At 39.1% G+C, this 19,939-nt stretch overlaps 1 protein-coding gene across 18 annotated transcripts in view; it reads left to right on the forward strand.

Moving 5' to 3' along the window:
* TNRC6B (trinucleotide repeat containing adaptor 6B) overlaps window positions 1–19,939 on the forward strand; it is a 97,389-nt gene that overhangs the window by 1,679 nt on the left and 75,771 nt on the right. For 5 of the 18 annotated variants that reach the window (XM_083701769.1, XM_083701748.1, XM_083701758.1 and 2 more), the window contains exons 2-5: window positions 1,680–1,733; window positions 4,717–4,789; window positions 5,646–5,735; window positions 12,970–13,037. In XM_083701769.1, coding sequence (XP_083557895.1) covers window positions 5,691–5,735; window positions 12,970–13,037 — 113 coding nt within the window. In that variant the 5' untranslated portion in view covers window positions 1,680–1,733; window positions 4,717–4,789; window positions 5,646–5,690. The remainder of the gene's footprint in view (window positions 1–1,679; window positions 1,734–4,716; window positions 4,790–5,645; window positions 5,736–12,969; window positions 13,038–19,939) is intronic. The other 13 variants (XM_083701750.1, XM_083701763.1, XM_083701764.1 and 10 more) reach the window with 3 other exon arrangements.

Raw genomic sequence — 19,939 nt, forward strand, 5'->3', positions numbered from 1 at the left:
AGGTTAAGAACAGTTTCAGGTTAAGTACGGTCCTCCGGAACGAATCAAGTACGTAACCCGAGGTACCACTGTACAAGGTACTGTCAAGCTACATATTCTGGATTAACATTAGTGTGTAAATAGGTGGCAAGAGAAGGGGGTTGCAGAGTCAGAAACGTTTTTGTTTTTTGTTTTTGGTACTAAGTGTTGTGAGGACAGCTCTTTCTAAAGATGAAGGAACAGCTGGTGTTATGCGCCTCTGAGAACCCCATTTCTGGTGCATAACATTTTGCTGTGTGTTTTGTGTTGTGTACTGATCAGGACTGAATTGGAGCTACTGGAAACTTGGAGGCAATGATCTCCTCTTGCCATACCTCCTCTGCCTTTCCAATGCCATGGGTAGTAGAGTAAAACTGGCATTTATTTGTTCTTGTGAATTAACATCAGTGATGGAACTTTGTTTCAAATCCACATTTCAGGGTTAAATCAGGCCATAACCTTTATTCACTGAAGTTATCTAAACTCTTAAGAACATGTTGTTGTGGACACAGAGTGGTAGGGTAGTCTTATTCTCTCATTACTCCAAAGTAATGCTAATTATTTACATTGAGCTTTGTTAGATTCTGTTAGATTCTCTTGTATTTCAGAAGTATTGTAGTGTTAAAAGGAAATGGCTATCTTAGTGATTGCTTTCCTGTGCAATTTCCTTCAGAGTCCATGTAGCTGCATACCCTTGTTGGGATCCTATTATTTTTAATTAGGTGACCTAGTGATTTTATTATGAAGTAAAACCTTTTTATTTTTCTATTCTGAATTGGGATAATACATTTGGGGTTCTTTTATGAATATAAGGAGAGTTTTCTGCAGCATTTGTTCCGGCAATCCAAGTTTTAACTTCATAAAGAGTGCTTTTATCATGTTACTTGTGCTTTAAAAATGACATTTCTACTATATTGAAACAAAATATATCATAGTTATTCATTTTAAAATTGTAATACAGTATTTATTACTTTGGTATATTATCAGCTACTTTGTAGACAATTTCCTCTAAGTGGAGTATAAATCCCATAATTTTTCTTTTTTGCTTTTATATGTGTCATAATGCTACCAAAAAATCTTATTAGTTCAAACTTTTTTATTTGGATTGCTTGCAGTGTACACTATAGGGTAGCCAAGAGCAGTGTCTTCTCTCACACTGCCAATTCTGATATGGGGTGGGGAGTGGCAGAATTAGTGGAGGCTGGAAAGGTGTTAATATACCCCCAAACCTTCAGAATTTTCTTCTCCTGCATGTCCATAAAGACCAGATCAGAATTTTGTGGCTAAGTAATATGGAGTTGATTAGTAAGTTGCTTTTTTCAGATAGTGATGTTGATGTTATCAAGTTCTCTTAATCACAGAATTCTTTTTTTGCGAACAAAGCACTTTCATTGCCTAGCATAAGTAGAGCATTGGCTAACAACAATGCTGTGCCTGGTCATTCACAATGGAAGTGGGTTAGCCTTCTTAGTATGAGGGTTAGCCTCGTATGTAGGGGACGCAATTTGCACTGAGGATAGCTCATAGCAATTCAGACAGGGGTCCTGTGAAATCAACATTGGTTAGTGTTAACCATGGTTACAATCTGTACCAAAACATTCCTTAATCATGGTAAAAGTTGGGGATGGACTTCTAGTTGACCTAAGTGCTTCATATTGCAGGTGGTAGGCTGGAGAAAGAGAAAAGATTGGATGTTCTTCATGTATCCACTTCTGGTGAGTGCACATAACCTCAGCTAAAAGCTGGTGTGGTATAGTAGTTAAAGTTCTGGATTAGGACTGGGAGACTAAGGTTGAGAACATCATTCAGCCATAAAGCTCATTTGGGTGACCTTGGGCCAGTAACAAGGTTGCTGTGAGGATAAAAGGGAGAGGAAGTGAATATTGTATGCTACATTGATCCGTTTGGAGAAAGGTAGGATATCAACACAGTATAAATAAATACAGGATAAAACTAGCATGTGGATAATGCATAGCCCATAGGCCTCCATACTGTATGACTTTGTAAGAAAGGTAGGTGCCTGGTAGCCATTATGTAGTACAGTGGTACCTCGGGTTACAGATGCTTCAGGTTGCAGACGCTTCAGGTTACAGGCTCCGCTAACCCAGAAATAGTACCTCAGGTTAAGAACTTTGCTTCAGAATGAGAAGAGAAATCGTGCTTCGGCGGCGCAGCAGCAGCAGCAAGAGGCCCCATTAGCTAAAGTGGTGCTTCAGGTTAAGAACAGTTTCAGGTTAAGAACAGACCTCCGGAACGAATTAAGTACTTAACCTGAGGTACCACTGTACTTGATTCCCTGAACCGAAGTTCAGACTGATCAATTTGTCCGGGTTTGGACATAATGATAGAATCATAGAACTGTAGAGTTGGAAGGGATCCCAAGGGTCTTCTAGTTCAGCCCCCGGCAATGCAGGAATCTTCTGCCCAATGTGGGGCTCAAATCCACAACCCTGAGATTAAGAGTCTCATGCTCTACTGACTCAACTGTCCCTTCAACATAAACTGTGGTTAGTTAAAAAGCTTCCAGTTTCCCTGTGACACTGCCAGAGGAGAAGAGACAGTACTTGAGCCTGAGCTGATCAGCCATTGTGGCTTCTACTCCAATTTCCCCCAATTGCTGTAGGGGGAAGGGAAAAGTGAAAAGATGACTGCAAGCCAGATGGGGTGGTCCTACCTATCAACCAGCAGACAAAGGATTCCCCACCACTTTTTAAAAAATATAATTTGACTTACTCAGGGGGGAGTGCGTGATTTTTCATTTCTGGTGAGCATACCTAGTACTTCATATGGGAATGAAAATACTCACCTTAGCTTATCTGTGTGGATTTGCTGAAGAGGAGACTCAGAAAGATGGTGTGTGTGTGGAAGGGGAGTAATGGTGTGTGATTGTTTTTGTCTGGCCTCATCATATGCTGAAATGCTGCTCCCAACACCTTTACAACATGGAAATGTAACTTTGGGTCTGAAAAATGTTCCCCATCTTTGGTTTAAGTTTTAACCCCCTGTTACTTTGTATAAAAAATAGTGGCTACCATGAGAGAGTATACCATTTTTTGTCATCGGCTCCAGTTATTTTGCTGTTTTTAGAGCAGTCATCTTACCAGCCTCTGTGTAAGTTCCTTAGGAAATGCAAAATTTGTTTTTAAATATGCAAATACTTATTTGCATGTATGTTAGTAGATAGAAGGCATTTTGCTGTTCTGAAACAAGTTGTCACCTTGGAAAATATAGCGGCATCTACCATAAAATTGATTCTGCATTCATCTGTGATAGTGACTACCTGTACAGGCTTGAAAACACTGGACAGTGCTGCAACCACTCTAGTTGCCTTCACTTATCTTCATGCTCCAGTGGCCAGAGGCGTAGGAAGGTGTGTGTGGTGGGTGCGGTCCGCCCCAGGTGTCATGACAGGGGGGTGACAAAACGGCAGGTGAGTGGGCAGCACACCTTGTGCCCGGCGGCAGCAGCCCTCCTCAGCCATGGCGAGGCAGACCCGGCGGCAGCAGCTCTGTTGCCAGGTCATGTTTGACCCGGCTGCAGAGAGCAGGAGGAGAGTGAGCAGCAGCTTCCCAGCCCCTCTCCTACCCTGAACTGTGGCACATGGGAGGGCACCTGCTGCGCCCCCTCAGGAGCTCGCCCGCCCTGTGCAGCACAGGTATATGCTTTGCCACTGCCAGTGACTAACAAAATGCTGCTGTTACATTGTATTAGGCAAGAGTATTTGTTTTCCAAACTTTTCTGCAATCATTATAGCTGAACAATTTGCTGTTCTTCGAAAATTAAAATGTTTTAACTCATATGCTATGTTAACATATACCACATGTGCTTGATATTAGTGTGAATCTCATAAATAAACTATTGCTAGTATGTAATAATGTTAATCTATGTCTGAGCATAATATACAGGTGAGAACATTCACCTTGAAATGGATCTCCATTTTCATTTCATATTTAAAATCAGAAATCAAGCCACCCAAACCAGCACTGTGGTAGTATGCCTGCATTCTTTTTAATATGGGTTTAACTACACAGAAAGCTTGATTGATGGAAAATCTGAAATGCTTGTCAGCCGTAATCTGCAGCCTCTTTGGTGTAGAGGTTTGAAGTGAGGTCTCTGAATATATATATTCTTTCCCCTGAAACATGTTAACGTTCTTTAATTTGCCATTTCACTTAACTACCAGCTAACATGTTCCCTTATGCAAATATGTATTTAGTGCCAGTCCTCTTTGGAATCAAATGTATGTCAAGGTAACTTTTTGGGAAGAAAAATTTAAACTTACGACTTGATTGATGCTTTTCATTCATGTCAGGCTGCAGAATTGCATGTTAGTGGTTCCTACTATGACTTTCTGGTTACCATCTTTTGGATTCTTTTGGTGATTAGGTGCTGCAGGGTATAATTTAGTACACTACTGAGTATGTGGAAATGTTTGATCTTAACAGCCACAATGCATTTTAGCCAGTTCCGTTATTATACAAATTTGTAAGACAGTGTTGGAATGCAATATTTCTTTTCGATTATCAAGTCTAACTACAGACTTTGAATTTCCTGTCATCTTTACCAGGTGTAAAAAAATACCAACTGCAAAACAAGCAACCAGGATTGTTTATGTTGTTTTGTTTCTTGAGAGGAATTTTTGTATGTCATGCTTATGTGCTTTCAATAATAGTAATTTTTTTCTTTCTTTTTTTGCAGTGGTTTGACTTTTGCACTGAATGTAGCCGGGATGGGTCCTTTCGGGCTTCAGCAGCCCTGAGAAGCTGTCGAGGTAACTTCTGTTTAAAATACAAGTGCACTATTAGTAGAAGGCAGAGGTGGGTAAAGAAGGTAGAGGTGTACAGAACAGTTGTTTGATCTTTGGACATACCATAAGTCATGAAATTGAGGGAATACATTCTCTCTTTTGCAGGGAATTATGATACATTGATTATGGTCTAGAGAAGTCACACAGAATGCCTATTATTAGAGAAGTGTTTTATGTTGTCCTGTTTCATGTGAAGCTTTGTATGTACAGTTTAAGATGTCATGTTAAGATAAAAAAGAATTTTTTTACTGCCAGTATAAACATGTTTCAGTAATACAGTCATTGAGACTTCTGATAATTTTTTGTTCAGCTGAAAAGCTGTGGCATAACTGAATACTGGAGAGAGTTGTATGCATTTGGAGACTTCAGCACAGTAGGCATTAGAGATGGGTTCCTTATCCTCTCGTTCATGGGTTGGCACTCTCCAGCATGGGGGCCTAGTTAGGCCTGGCATGAGTCCTAATTTGGCCTTTGAGGACATTTCCCCCAAACCTTGGCTACCTGTTCTTTCTTAAAACTATTTAATCTGAAATAGTCATATGATTAGCAGATGAGTGAATAACTACTAGCCTTTCCAAAGACTACATCTACCAACTCCAAACTACTTTATGTGTGTGTTTCTCCCCACTTGCCTGTCTGGGCCCCTTGTGCCTTTACTCCTGAGACATTTGTGCCAGTCACTGAATGTCCTTGATTGCAATCTGGATGATTTTGTTTTAATGGCCTAAGAATCCTCAGTATTTACAATGTGCAGTATGACTCATAAAATTTCAGATTCCACCTATTTTATTATAACATCCTTCATTTTATTTATTTTTAGGCATAATTTCGTGTTTCAGCAGAGTTTTGCACAGATTCTGTTCCCATGCAAACTGATGAGGGAGAAATTTTGTCGGAAGCTGGTTCCAAGGTCAGTGAATTCACAGAATGAGACTAGGGTAAATGTTGATACAATTAACTATTACTGTGAGTATGTAGGTTTGAAACATGAACATGATGATTCCAGATATAATTCATTGTATTGATAAAGATTAAATACATACAAAGTCTTAATTTAGTCCTGTGCTGATTTTAATAATACCATAAAATGTGGCAATTAATATAAGACTATTGTTTCCATAGGAATATTTATATCTTGGAGTCTTTCTTCATCTTTGTGCAGCAATTATTCCTGATAAATATACACATTTCAAATGGGGATGTAAATAGTCACTCACCTGGTTGCTTGTGACAAGAAAATGTTGCCTTTAGGCAATTGGGCAGGGAAGATTTTGTAAACTGGAAAGAGCTGAATGTTCCTTCTAGACCACTGATGAACTGTAAATACTATAGAGCTGTATAGACTAGACATATTTATTAGTTAGTAACTTCTGTGGACTGGCTTAAATCAACCTTTTAAGAAGCTTATCTACTGAAGAAGTGTATATACTGTATAACTCATTTGAACCAATTCATGTAACACGTAGGGTAACATAAAATATCTTTAGTTTAGCTAGTTTTAGCTAAGTTGCAAATGTCACAAATTATTACTGTTTTATTGAACAAGTACTTGATGGAAAGTGTGTAAAACTCATTCATTACAGCTACTATTTGAATTGGTAACTAGCCCATCTTGAAAATGCAGCAGCGTAAATCTGTATTCTGAATAAGCCTTTTCAGTCTAGATAAAGGTTCTAGAACAGTTCATATTAGGCTACCAACACAATCACAAAACACTGTTCCCTGATAATTAACAGTAAGTGTTATACTCCTGCTTGTAAATTTTGCAGTGTTCACCTATGCTTCTCTGATAGCCCACTTGTTACCTGTGATTTGAAATTAAGTGTTGTGTGATAGTAGTTTTATTTAAGACTAGAGGGGGTGGAGCCTTCACACATTCTTCAGAGGTTTAAAGGCCAGAACACTGAGACCTGTTAGTGCAGCTGCCATGGTGCTGGTTCCCCAGCTTGGCAAGCATAGTGCTCTGCTTGCAGCCTAGGCATGTGCAATTTGTTTGTGGTATTTACAAGTAATCCTTCTGCTCAAGTGTGTGAGGTGATATGCAGGCATTTATGTATGTGTACATAGCCACTTATCTGAGGATAACTGCTACTTGCTACAGATATCTAGCAAATTGCTTGGCTAAAATTAATATTGGAAGTATGGTATTGGCACTAAACATATGAATCTGCTTTTTATGGCATCTGAGCACTCATCCATTTGGGCCAGTACCATCCATTCTTGCTTTTACAGCTTTGTTACCTGATCTTATAACTGGAAGTGTTTGAGTACTGTAATTTGTGCAGTGTGTGTGCTATCACTGAGCTATGGCCTTTCCCACAATCAGATAAACACATTACTACCTTAATTTGGACAACACTGAATGGATTGTGGTACTGAAAGAGCGCAGTGATGGGATGTAGATACTACAGGAGCTAAGGAGTATGCACATGCAAACTCGTTCATCATCCAGCCTTGTCCCTACTGTTTTTATATCTGAACATGGACTTTTGCATTTCAGTATGCTTTGGAGCTTTACCTGAGTAATTGCTAATACTTACTACAGAGACCCAGAGCAGTCAATTATGTTGAATGATTTTAGTATCAGTTGTGCACTCTAAATTATTGCTCAGCAATTTTCTTCAGAGTCTTAGGCAAATTACATTCTGCCCCAGTAAAAGGTAATTTTTTATAATTGGTTATTGAGATGAATGAGGCATAGTTGTACACAGTACTGTTTTTCTAGAAAAAGAGGTGCCGGAACTCACCTCCCTCGTTCTTTTAGAATGGCAATGGTGCCCACATGAGAGGTGCCGGAACTTTGTTCCAGTGAGTTCCTGCTAAAAAGAAGCAGGTTGTACAACATTTGTCAAAGTAAAAGTGTTGTAGTAAGATTTGTTTGAAGCGATCCAATCCAGTTCTTATTTGATTTTATTTGAGATATTCCAAGCTAGCTAACCTCTTGGAATCAGTTGTCAAACTGGCCACTTTAGGTTTGGGCTTTGTTTCCTCTGGGCTCACAAGGATGAGTTGGCTTGTGCTTCTTTTGCTCATGCTGGAAAAATGTTTTGTTTCTGTTAGTCTTGTGTTTGTAATGGGAGAAAAAGACGAACGCTTTTATGAAACCGTTTAGCTATTAATGCTATTGTGGCTGGTGGAAAGGAAAGAAACTAGGTTGTAAATCCTCTCATTGTTAAAGCATCTCCAAAGATACTGACCATAGTACATAGGAACCTGCTTTGCTTCATGACTTGGTTCACATTAACATGCTCCCCCCCAGAACTTTTATAACAGCTATCCCCAAATTCAGCCCCTCCAGATGTTTTGGGACTATAACTCCCATCATCCCTAGCTAACAGAACCAGTGATCAGGGATGATGGGGATTGTAGTCCCAAAACATCTGGAGGGCCTAGTTTGAGGATGCCTGTTTTATAGGATCTGTTCTTATCAAACATAAAAAAGACTCGGAGGATGCAGGTTCAAATCTCCAGTTGGCCATGAATCTCACTAGAGTGACCTTTGGCTAATGACACACATACACACACATAGCTATTGTGAGGATAAAATTGATGGAGGGGAATGGAGAAGGAAGGGGACCATGTGAACCACACTGAACTTGGGGGAAAGGTATGATAAAAACATAAACTAAAATATTGTAGAGTGATAATCTCACTATGTACTTGATAAAGCCTAAAGCAAAACATTTTAATTGTTTTAAAATGTTTTTATATTGCTGTACACAAGTACTGTATTTTTTGCTCTATTGGACGCACCGGACCACAGGATGCACCTAGTTTTTAGAGGGTGAAATCAAGGGAAAAAATATTATTCCCCCCCAGCCCCAAAGAGCAACGGACAGGCTGCGCACAGACTAGATGACTCCTGGGGTTCCCTTTCAACCCTGCAGTTCTATGACCTCGGAAGGTGTTGGGGGTCTCCACCACTGGAGGCTTTTAAGCAGCAGTTGGGGGACCATCTGCCTGGCGTTCTTTAGCTGTGATTCCTAATTGTGGGATTACATAATCATTGCTTAGGTTTTAAGTAGGACCAGTAGAATATCCTCAGGGAACATTGTGGCCAAAAGTGGAGTCTCCTACAGTGGTCTGTGTAGATGTGCACATTCCTGAAGTAAATGAATACTATTTGTTGAATAGGAAACTTGAGTGAATACTGTACTTGCCCATGGCCCTTCATCTGATGCGTAGAGACTTTTAAAACTTGGTTGCACTTTATGGTTCTTTTCACATGTAAGGGAAGCCATAGTTTCTGCCACTTTTGTGCCCAAGTGTCAGGTTTGTGCACTGTATCCTCCTCTTGTGAGGGGGCAACCTAAGTACACATCTTTGCATAAATCATTGTATCTTAAACTGGGAAGACAATTTAACTGCAAACAGAACTGGAAGCCATAGTTTGAACGTAGATGAACTATGGCTTGCAGAATTCAAAACTTTGCCTGTTTCTACAAAGAAGTAAGTGAGTGAATTGAAGAATGCAAGGTGGGAGAAGAGTAATTAGCCAGACCATGGTTTGCCATTAAAAGCGTAAAGCAATGCAGTTCTGGTCTACACAAAATAATTTATACCTATGTAAGTGAAGGGAAGTATCCCATTTTGAAATTTTAGACTTCTTACTCTTTGGTGTTCAAAGCAACTTACACAGAAAAATTAAAAGAAAAAGCTGATATGGTGTATTTCATATGCTGCATTACCCCTTGTGATAATATTCATACAGCCACATTTGTACTCTTAATTTATTCTTTGACCTATGGCAGGTTTCTTTCATCTTTATAATAAGTTTTTAAAGTGAATTCAGATAAATTGGATTCTAACATTTGTAAAGCAGCAAGTAATGACAGTCTTCCTATTGGTTATGCAAGACAGGAGTTTAAAATTGGCCATCTCATGTTGCACAACCAAACAGTGGATGTCTGGAGATGATAAGAGCTTATCTCTAAAGCCCAGCAAGGTGTTAGGCTCATACTTAAAGCAGAGGCTCCTGAGTTTTAAGAATTCTGGCAATGCCATTGGGCTGAAGCGGTTAGAGAAATATGGAGAGTAAATAGTTGGTGAAATTTTAAAAGGTAAGGGATTTGTAGAATTTATTAGTCTACTTGGATCAGAAAAGGAAGCACCTATTATGAATCATGTATGGCTTGAAGACCAAGAAATATTGTTAACCCTTTTTTCCAGTAATTCTTTAGGTTTGTTCTTTAATTGTATGCCCTCATGTACCCCGTAACTGGTGTGACTTTTTTTAGCATGTATGTCTTAATTATAGAATCATAGAATTGTAGAGGTGGAAGGGACCCTGAAGGTCATTTAGTCCAACCCCCTGCAATGCAAGAATATTTTGCCCAATGTGGGGCTTGAACCTACAATCCTGTGATTAAGAGTTAACTAGAGCATCCAAGACAGATGGTCATCCAACCTCTGCTTACAAACCTCCAAGGAAGGAGAGTCCACCACATTCCACTGTTGAACAGATCTTACTGTCAGAAAGTTCTTCCTGATGTTATCTAGGAATCTCCTTTCTTGTACCTTGAAGCCATTGGTTTGCGTTGTGCCCTCGGTAGCAGGAGAAAACAAGCTTGCTTTATCTTCCATGTGATATTCCTTTATATATTTGAAGATGGCCATCATACCTCCATCTTTTTTAAAAAGTAATTCTGTAGCCTTCCTAGAAAGTAAGTTATGGGTAAAGTGATTTATTTGAAATGAGAGAGGTATATTTTTCCTGGTACTGAGTAATGTTCCCTGTTGTTATGCAGCAGCAGCATCTCTGTGTGTGTGTTCGTTCTCGTTATTCAGAACCAGCAGGACATGGAATAAAATCGTCAGGGATGGTTGTTTCTTTAATTTTGTGTTATAATATGCTCCCCATTGCAATCATTTTGTGAATGGTCCCCCAACCCTCTAAAAATTCAGAGTGTACCCACTAGTGCAAAACATTTGGTGACCTCAAGAGTAAGAGTTTTTTCCCATTCGAAAGTCAGCCTAAATTTCCATCTAAGCATATAAATTAGTATAATAATTTATGCACACGAATCATGGACCTGTGCCCTTAGTCTTTTAAATATCTAGCAACACCGCTGTTAAGGTACTTCTGGACAGGGTAAAAAGCTGAAATATATGGCCCGGTTTGCTAGAGAACTGAATTTTGGAATTCTAATAACTTGTACAGGAGTATTGGACATCATACTACCCAGCCCTAGAGGTGGCACGTGTAAATAGCTTCAGAAACAACCAAGAAGAAAAATACTTTAAATCTTTTAAGTCACTGGAGTAGCCAACATGATGCCCTCCAGATGTTGATGAGTACAATTTGTATCATACCATACTGACTGGGGCTATTGGGAGTTGGAAGTCAAACAACATCTGCAGGACACCTCTTTGCCTATCCCTGCATCATGTCTATTCTGAAAGCAGACCCTATCAAATACTTAAGCACACAGTTACAAATCTGTGAACAAATACATGGTCTGGTCCAAGCGTAATGCTGCATAATCTCTTGTCTATAACCAGATGCACTGAAGCCAGTGCTAGTCATGATTAGTTGGAAGCCAGAGTTTACAATCTTAATTCTATTCATACTTAATAAGATTGCAGAACATGTAACACTAACCGTGGAGGGAGAAAACATTGTGGGATGGAGACTTGGAATCATAGAATTGGAAGTGACCTAGAGTCATCTAGGTTTTCTAACAGTTAAATTGAAACTTGTTTCTTAACCTGCAAAAGCAAACTGGTAGTCACACCCAAGTGATGGGTAATGTTCCAGTTTTTTTAGCTGGTGTACTGTATTTCAGCCATTTTTCATCTAATCTCTGGAATTTGGGTAGTATGCACTCATCACCAAAGAGATGCCCCATGATTAAAAAAAATAGTGATGTGACCAATCTCAGTTTTCATAAGGAAAAGATTTGGTAGTTTACTAGAAAATGTGAAATGCCTTAATTATGCAGCTACTCCTGTAGCTCTATATAATGTTAGTGCTAAGGTTTCTAGCCAGTTTCTTACCCACAGGAAATTTTGTTTGTTTGGAGAAGCATTCAGTTATTTGAGTCTTTATTTGCAGTCTGAAGTGATGTATACCAGACACAGGTTTGCCATCTCAGTGAGAACTAGATATTGGATGCCAGGGCAGGATGTGGCCTTCAGCCACATCATAAGTTGTAGAAGTTCTGTGAATTATTTGCAAAAATAGTGTCAAAAATTCATCCTTTCACAAGAGACCATTTCCACGTCCATACTTTTCTTTCCCCACTAGCTTCTCCTCACACTGTTGCCCAGCCTCTACTTTCCCATATGCTTTCAGTCTCTGCCTGTGTCCCCAAATCAAGGTTTGTTAAACCCTCACTATTCATACTTGAGCATCTTTCTAATCTATGTATGAGGGGAGGGAATGACAGCAACATTTTAATCTCTTCTGGGGTGACACAGTACCTTGGCCATATCAGTGTGAATCAAATTTCCTGACACCCACTCCTCCACCCATAATGACTGTTCCCACCGAGCATGCGTAATATAGATGTATAGAATGGGAGATGGAAAGTCCACAATGGACTTTAAATTCTAAATGAAAGGCAAGCCTTAATAACACATTTAAAGTTTTGAAAGCATCAATCGCTTTGGCAGATGTTAAAGACTTCTTAAAAGAAGATGGGTTATTTTTAGAGGAAAGAATCCTTCTGTCCCCAATGTTTAAATGATACTCATCTGGCTATTGTGTCCAATTAAGTTTGGGAAATTCAGACTCTTCACTGAGGAGAATTCTCTATACCAAATTTAGAATGGTCAGACAAATGTTGATTTTTAATAAAGAAAAACACATCTCAATGTATATAATCAACTTATACAACTTATGCAGAATAAAAATATGGAAGCCCTTATATGAAAAAGTAAAGAATCTAGGTCCCATATTTACTCATTTCATGTTTCAACATATAAAACTTTCTTCTTCATGTTTTGGCTTATTGTAACTATGAGTGATAACCATGAGAGTGGCAATATGACCGTGGGGTGTGCATTTGTTAAACTTCAAATGGCAATCTCTTGGTTAGAGCTAACAGTGGAAACTGGTGATAAATTTTGATAGGGAAAAGGGCCACTTTGGACAAAATGTATTTTGCTCCATCAATGCTGACCTGCAATGCTTGCCTTCGCAGATGGAACATGAGGATTTTGTAATGGAGGGGCATGGCAAGACTCCACCTCCTGGTGAAGAAAACAAACAGTGAGTCATGTTTATTTAAAAAGGGCCTTAATCAGTAAATTATACAAAACATGCAGGATAAATGTGTCTGAAGCATTGCTTCCTTTTTAACATATTCACAGTTTTGTTGTTTTACGATTAAATCTTAAGTGGCTAAAATAAGGGTTATAATCCTAAACACACTTACTAGGGAGTAAGCCCAAATGACCACAGTGTGCCAGGTTCAACTAATGAGCCACACTCATGGAAACCCAGACAAGGACCTGCTAGGGCAGTGCATTTCCCCCTGCCCCCCTCCCACATTGGCTTTGGTGTGTGTGTTGAAAGAACCCCCAGAATAGCACAGGGAAGAGAGAAGAGGGATCGTTCTGTCTGGCAAGCTAAAATGCTTGGGCTGATGGAATGATTGTCATAGTGCTACATTAAATACCTCCCAGTAGAACTTACTTTTGAATTGACATGTGTAGGGTGGCCTTTCCTGGAGAACATAACATATTGCTAGTGGTGTGTGCAACTTTACATCACTTTGCTAGAGAAATCACAGCAGTATGCAAGGTAGGGCCTCCCTATTAAGTTTATGATGTTTATCTTAGAAAGTATCCTTTTTCAAATGTGGGCCTTACCTTTCAAAGGTAAATTTGGATTTTTCACTTCTAATATGCCCAGACATTAACATGTATTCCGGTATGGTAGCATAGTGAATTATTTTTGGCAGTGCGCTCTGATTTTACAGTTTCTGCAGGAGTAAATTGTTTACATGCTCAGTACCACAAGAAGGTATGTGGTTGCATTGATGGATGCATTAGCCTTTTATTCCTCCACCCATTGTTCTTAGATTCCTAGTTCTCATTACACACGGTCTTCTGTCCCCTTCCAGCTACTCAACTTCTGTACCCTGTCTTCTTTTTCCTCCCTCGTAGGCATGCAGATTGAACTTTCTAGCCCTCAACCCTTTAAGCTGTCCAACGTCCTTGTCTCTGCACTCTACCCCTCCCAACAGTGCACAGCTGCCCTTTTCTCTCTCAGTGTCCCCCCCCCCATTCTTGTATGATATTCACTGTTCTATCTCTGTTCTATCCCTCCTCTACCACACTTTGAATGTTCTTCAGTATTACTGATTCTCACCCCAAAAGAGAGGGTGGGTTTACAGGTAATAAACATATTCTTTTATATGCTTATGGATGGGTAACCTGTTCCAGTCAGAGGACCACATTCCCTCATGGACAACTTCTCTGGGGCTTTGCACCAGCAGTGAGGTGGGTCTAGCTCAGGGATAAGGGAACCTGTTGGGCTCCAACTCCTGCCAGCACTAGCAGGCATGGGCAGTGGAAAAGGTTATCTCTATTTATCTCACCAGCTCTATTTAATGATTAAAATGTATTCAATTCATTTAAACATTTTAAAAAGAATATCCTCTTCTCTCATGGTAATACGACTGAAACCTATGATTTCCTACACACTGCTGAAATTGAAACCAGACTCAATACAATATTTGCTTCTTGTGGTGTTACAGTTTTCTGATACATTTCCTATCTGCAGTTCTACCTTTTCCCTATATTTTCCAGCAGCTTCAGTAAAATACATGCTGATATTCATGGTGATTATATTATATTATATTATATTATATTATATTATATTATATTATATTATATTATATTATACACCACAATTTCACTAGTTAAGAACTGTGTGGGTACTGGAAAAAGAGCTGGGTATGAAAGCGTTGAATTCATACTCCTGATTTGCTTAAGACTTCTGTATCTCCTGCATTTTTATTTTTTTGTTTTAAGAGAACTCTGTTTTGGGCTACTTCTACTCATGACAAAAAAAAATCTACTGGTGCCAGGGAAGGAAGAATCTGTGGTAGAAGATAATCCAAAGGCCTACTGATCTTTGGCTAGCACAGAGTTTGTGGGAAGATGGAGGGAAAACAAGGACACCAACAAGCTTTAGAACTGGCATGCTTTTCCATCCCTGGGGTGTGTTGGGGGGTGGGAGGGCTTCCCATACAGACACCCTTTCCCTTTTACTGCTGTTGTGTGCTGGCTGCAGAGTTTCCACAGTCTCACTAAGAGACTCCCAAGAGTGGTCCTCCAAGAGTGGTCCTCCTCGGTGCAATACAATATCCTATGGCTCCCAGAGGCTATGGAATTACACTCTCAGAAACCCTTGGGCTTTGAAATTGAGGATATTTTATAATAGACAAAACTTCAACTAGTATGTGTAACTTTATCTTTTAAGGTCTCCTACTTTTTGCTGATAGCAGTAGGTTTTTTTACTATTTGCCATTAAAGTATGACAGTGGTTCTGTTTTTTTGGGTAAAGTCTAAGGAGCAGAAATTTCTGGATGGGACATAGAGCACTCATTACAAATTTGGCAGAAAATAGTAAAATACACGCCTGTTTAAAAATGCCCTTAAATTTGTTTGGTTGGCTGCAGTGGATTCCACTCTTACGTTGCAACAGTCTAAAGTTGTGCAGGAATAACACGAATGTGCTTTTTTAAGGTTTCAGGAGAGTTAATAAATGTAATTCTTAGGATGTACATGACTATCTAACGTAGCCTTTCATGATTTTCTATCTCTCCTACTTTCATAGTCATACTTTAAAATAGCACCTGGAATTGTATAGTGAGGCAATGTGGAGACTTGAGTACGCATGGCCTCCATCAGCCTTTCCCCATCCTTGTGCTCTTCATATGTTTTAGACTACAGCTCCTATCATGACCATTGGCCATGCTGGCTGTGTCTGATAGGAGTTGGGCGTCCTACCACTTGAAAGGCATCAGATTGGGAGAAAGCTGGTTATGTCATTAGTTTTGAACTGGAGGATTTCTCTCCATTTCTGAGTCTTGGTGACTGAATTAAGGTGCATCAGCAGTTGCATTACTATTTTTGTTTCCTCAATTCTTACTCCTCCTCCTTGCAAAAAAAAAAAAAAGAACATGAGCAAAGATGATAGCCCTAAATCAAGATTTTTACTTTTACTCTTAAAATTACAAGGGTTTGGATTAGGAGAAGCTGGGGTCTGCACTGTTAATCATTTCTATAAGACTGTGGTTTATTTTATATAATGAACTCTTTAATGATAGTTAAATTAACAATCCTTTTATATAAATTAGGCCACTGAATAAGGCTGTTTAGATGTTTGTTTTCCTCTGCTGGGGAAACAATGGTTTCAGTATTCAGGGTTAGGAGTGACCTCTGTGCAATGGCTATGGTTTTGATGTTCACTTCTACATGTTGTGAGGGAAGTGAGCGAGGAAGCATGTGAACTGCATGCATGTGTGGGGAGTAGCATCCAGCAACATCTTACTAACTTGCTCAAAGCTGTCATGTGAGTTATAAGGTTAGACTGATTAGTACCTAGGACTTCCTTGTCCCACAGCTGAAGTGATACAGTGCAGGAAAATGTTGAGGTCATCACATGCTGACCCATGATTTGTCTCTGTGTGGAATGCATTCTGTATCATACTGAGCTTTGAGGTAAGTAGAATAACAGCACAGCATGGAGGTAGTCTTTGTGGGCAATTATTGGACTGAGTTCTCTTGGTATTTTTTTAAAGAATGAAAGACAATAATAATAATAATTTATTTGTACCCTGGGTGGCTTCCAACATACTAGGTTGACTGGGTTACTCTGGGTGGCTTCCAACATATATAAAAGCATAATAAAACATTTAACCTTAAAAAGCTTCCCTATACAGGGCTCCCTTCAGATACTGGGGGAACCCAGCCAGATGGGTGGGGTATATTATTATTATTATTATTATTATTATTATTATTATTAATAATAATGCTGCTTTTGAGCTTTTCCATGTCATGCAGAAAGAGTACTGTATTTTACCTGAAATTCCATTTCCCATCAAATCATTTGCTTTTGAAGTAAATGTGTAAATACAAGCTCTTGATTGTGACTGTACAAATGAAGTAGGCATTCAAATGATAGCCCCTTTATCTAGAAGCGACAACAGTCATTTACTAAAATAGTCCCTTCATGAGCTTTTGAAGCAGAAGAAAAAATAGGATTCATGATGTCCAGACCTTTTTATATAGGTTCACGCAGGTGGTTATTCCTTCTGTCTCAATGGAGGCAAGAGAAACATCACATAAACAGTAACTATTATAAGGAAGCTCATTAATCACCTGTGATACCTCAGTACACTCTCAAGTGACCTGGTAACTGCCATGCCACACTATATTAGTAAGAATTTGTGTGTAAATGTCTAGTTATTTAGAAGGCTAGTGTTGCTAAAACAAATGAAAACAAAATTGGGGGCTTGCAATGGTATCTTGTGAAAAGAATTAATGTAGCACACCCATGCATTGCTTTTATCATGTCCTTGAATTGAATACTAAAATGTTTTTTGTGCAAAACATAACATGTCCATGCTGCAGGGAGCTCCTGAGTAATTCTTGTTATCCCTTTTTGGGGGAGGGGTAATGTGTGTTGTTGATATAATGAGTGAAAGAGCCAAGGTTTTGGATGATGATGTAGATGTAGAGTCTGATTAGAATGTTCTAATGGAAGAGGGATGGTCTAGTTTGCACGCACCCCTTTCACTCGCAAACATACAGATGCCCGTACCTTTCATTCTCACTTCTCTGGTGTAGTGCTTACTAAGGCATTACAGTGGTGCCTTGGGTTACATACGCTTCAGGTTACAGACTCCACTAACCCAGAAATAGTACCTCGGGTTAAGAACTTTGCTTCAGGATGAGAACAGAAATTGCGCTCCGGCGGCAGGAGGCCCCATTATCTAAAGTGGTCTTCAGGTTAAGAACAGCTTCAGGTTAAGAACGGACCTCCGGAACGAATTAAGTACTTAACCTGAGGTACCACTGTAGACATATTGAGCTGCAATGTGCTTTTCCTTTTGAGTCATATACGGCTAACAAAATCAGAAGTGCTGCAGGAAAGAGCCTTGGATTTTCCCCAGTTGTTGTTGTTGTTTAGTCGTTTTGTCGTGTCCGACTAAAATAGGTAGTTCTGTTCTGTTTTTAACCATTCTATTCCTTTCTGACCCTTATTCATTCTGTTCCTCTATGTACCATACTCTTGAGTTGGTTACTGCCAGCTGATGACTACTAGATAATTGCCTCGTATTTGGAATCAAAGCTTCATGCAATGAGTCATCAGTTCAAGAGGTTTAGGATGAATAGTTCCAAGATGATATGAAGTTGTTTCAGTTAATTAAAAATAGGTCTTCAGGTAGTAGTTGCTGTTTTGAGGTGGGTGGGGGTAGATCTAAGAACTTCCAAATGGCTACAAAATGATTCCAGTCCCAATGCTAGGAAGGATTGTGTGTTTAAACTTGAAAAAAGGCTCTAGTTTTTAAGAAATAACTTTTTTTTGTAAAATTCAAGCTCCCATTGTTTGGAGCCATCAGTGGTTTACAGCGGTAAAATGCCATACATTCTTAGCTTCCATATATAATTTATTTCTGATAAAGTTCAGAGCTTGCATATACAAATTGATAAGAATTGGTTTATCATTTATTAGTGAGTTTTTTTGTTTATAGTTATTACAGATGATAAACCAGATTTAATGTCCCTAGTTATCTAAACTTGCAGTGGCGTTTGCTATACCTGGGACACGTTCTGTTTGTTTTTATGGTATTTTTAGTAAGGATTCCCAAAACTGGATAGTGTAGAAGGAAGGCATCTCTCTCTCTCTATCTCACTTTCATTGTATGTGAAGGTTTGTCTGCATGAACTAAGTACCACAGTACTTTTTCACAATCGAAATCTGAATATCCATTGATTGAATTTTGACTGTTTAGGGCACATGTAATGATCTTCAAACTTGCTAAGTTTGACATTGCTCCGATACTCATAACCAATAGTCTAGTTGCAAAGCTCCTCTGGCTCAGTTGTTTTAGGCCTGCTCAGGATTCTGATGCTGATTAGACTTTCTAGAAGGAGCAGATAATAATACACAAACTAAAACAGATGCTTTATTTGCATAGCCACTTTCATCACAGAGCTGCTTTTTTTGTGTGAAAGCAAATATCATGCAACTATTGTAGTTCTTGTAGTGGACAAGTGTTCCTTTTGGTCCTGAAATGCAGAATTGTGTGTGAACAACCCACAGTGTAAGTGCATCATATAAATGATGAGGCAGAGTTTAGTTGTAAAGGTCTGCATACCGTACTGTTTACTCATAAGTAGCAAGCTTGGCCTACACAGTTACAACCCAAGCCAAAATCCATGGAAACTGACTCATAGAGGAGCATTCTGTGTTTATATGCTGCCCACACCAACCAATAACTAAACATTTGTTTTTAGTTTCTGTAAAAATGTGATGGTTTCATCTTTCCTTTGCTGTTCCTTGTCTCCTCCCCCCCCTGCCATTCTCACATTGGTGATAAGCTAATTGCCAGCTACACTTTAATTTAAACCGTTTCTTGTAACAGTACCTACACTTTGGAGATCCCTTCATAGATATATTTGCTTTATTTTATTTTGGGTCACAACCTTTGAAATCTTCTCTTGTATTCTGATATGTTTCTTCGAGATTCTGTGGCTGTTCTAGCATTGTATTTATTGGTGCCTTATTTATTGGTGCCTAGTACATTGTTGTGTATTCTCACTTTGTAGGTTGCTTTTTGTATGTACATACATACATACATACATATATACATACATAGAAAGAAAGATGTGGGAGAGGGAATACTTTTTAGAGGGTGAAAATGCATTTATTTTTCTAAAGTTGGAGGAACTACAGTATGAAAAGTGAAATGGTCCCTGTTAAAAACATATAGTGAAAGAAAGCTCCAAAGCAGCAACACTTCTAGTTTCCCATGCTGGGCTGACACCACAGTGATTCCTGCCCATCCTGCTGGTGGTGCTGTGGCAGTTTGCCACTGTTTGTTATTTAGCTTTTGCAGTTTAGGGTTGGGTGTATATATCTGTAGGAATCAC

This window comes from Podarcis gaigeae (genome assembly GCF_964106915.1).
Source record: "Podarcis gaigeae genome assembly, chromosome: 10".
NCBI classification, from domain to species: Eukaryota; Metazoa; Chordata; class Lepidosauria; order Squamata; family Lacertidae; genus Podarcis; species Podarcis gaigeae.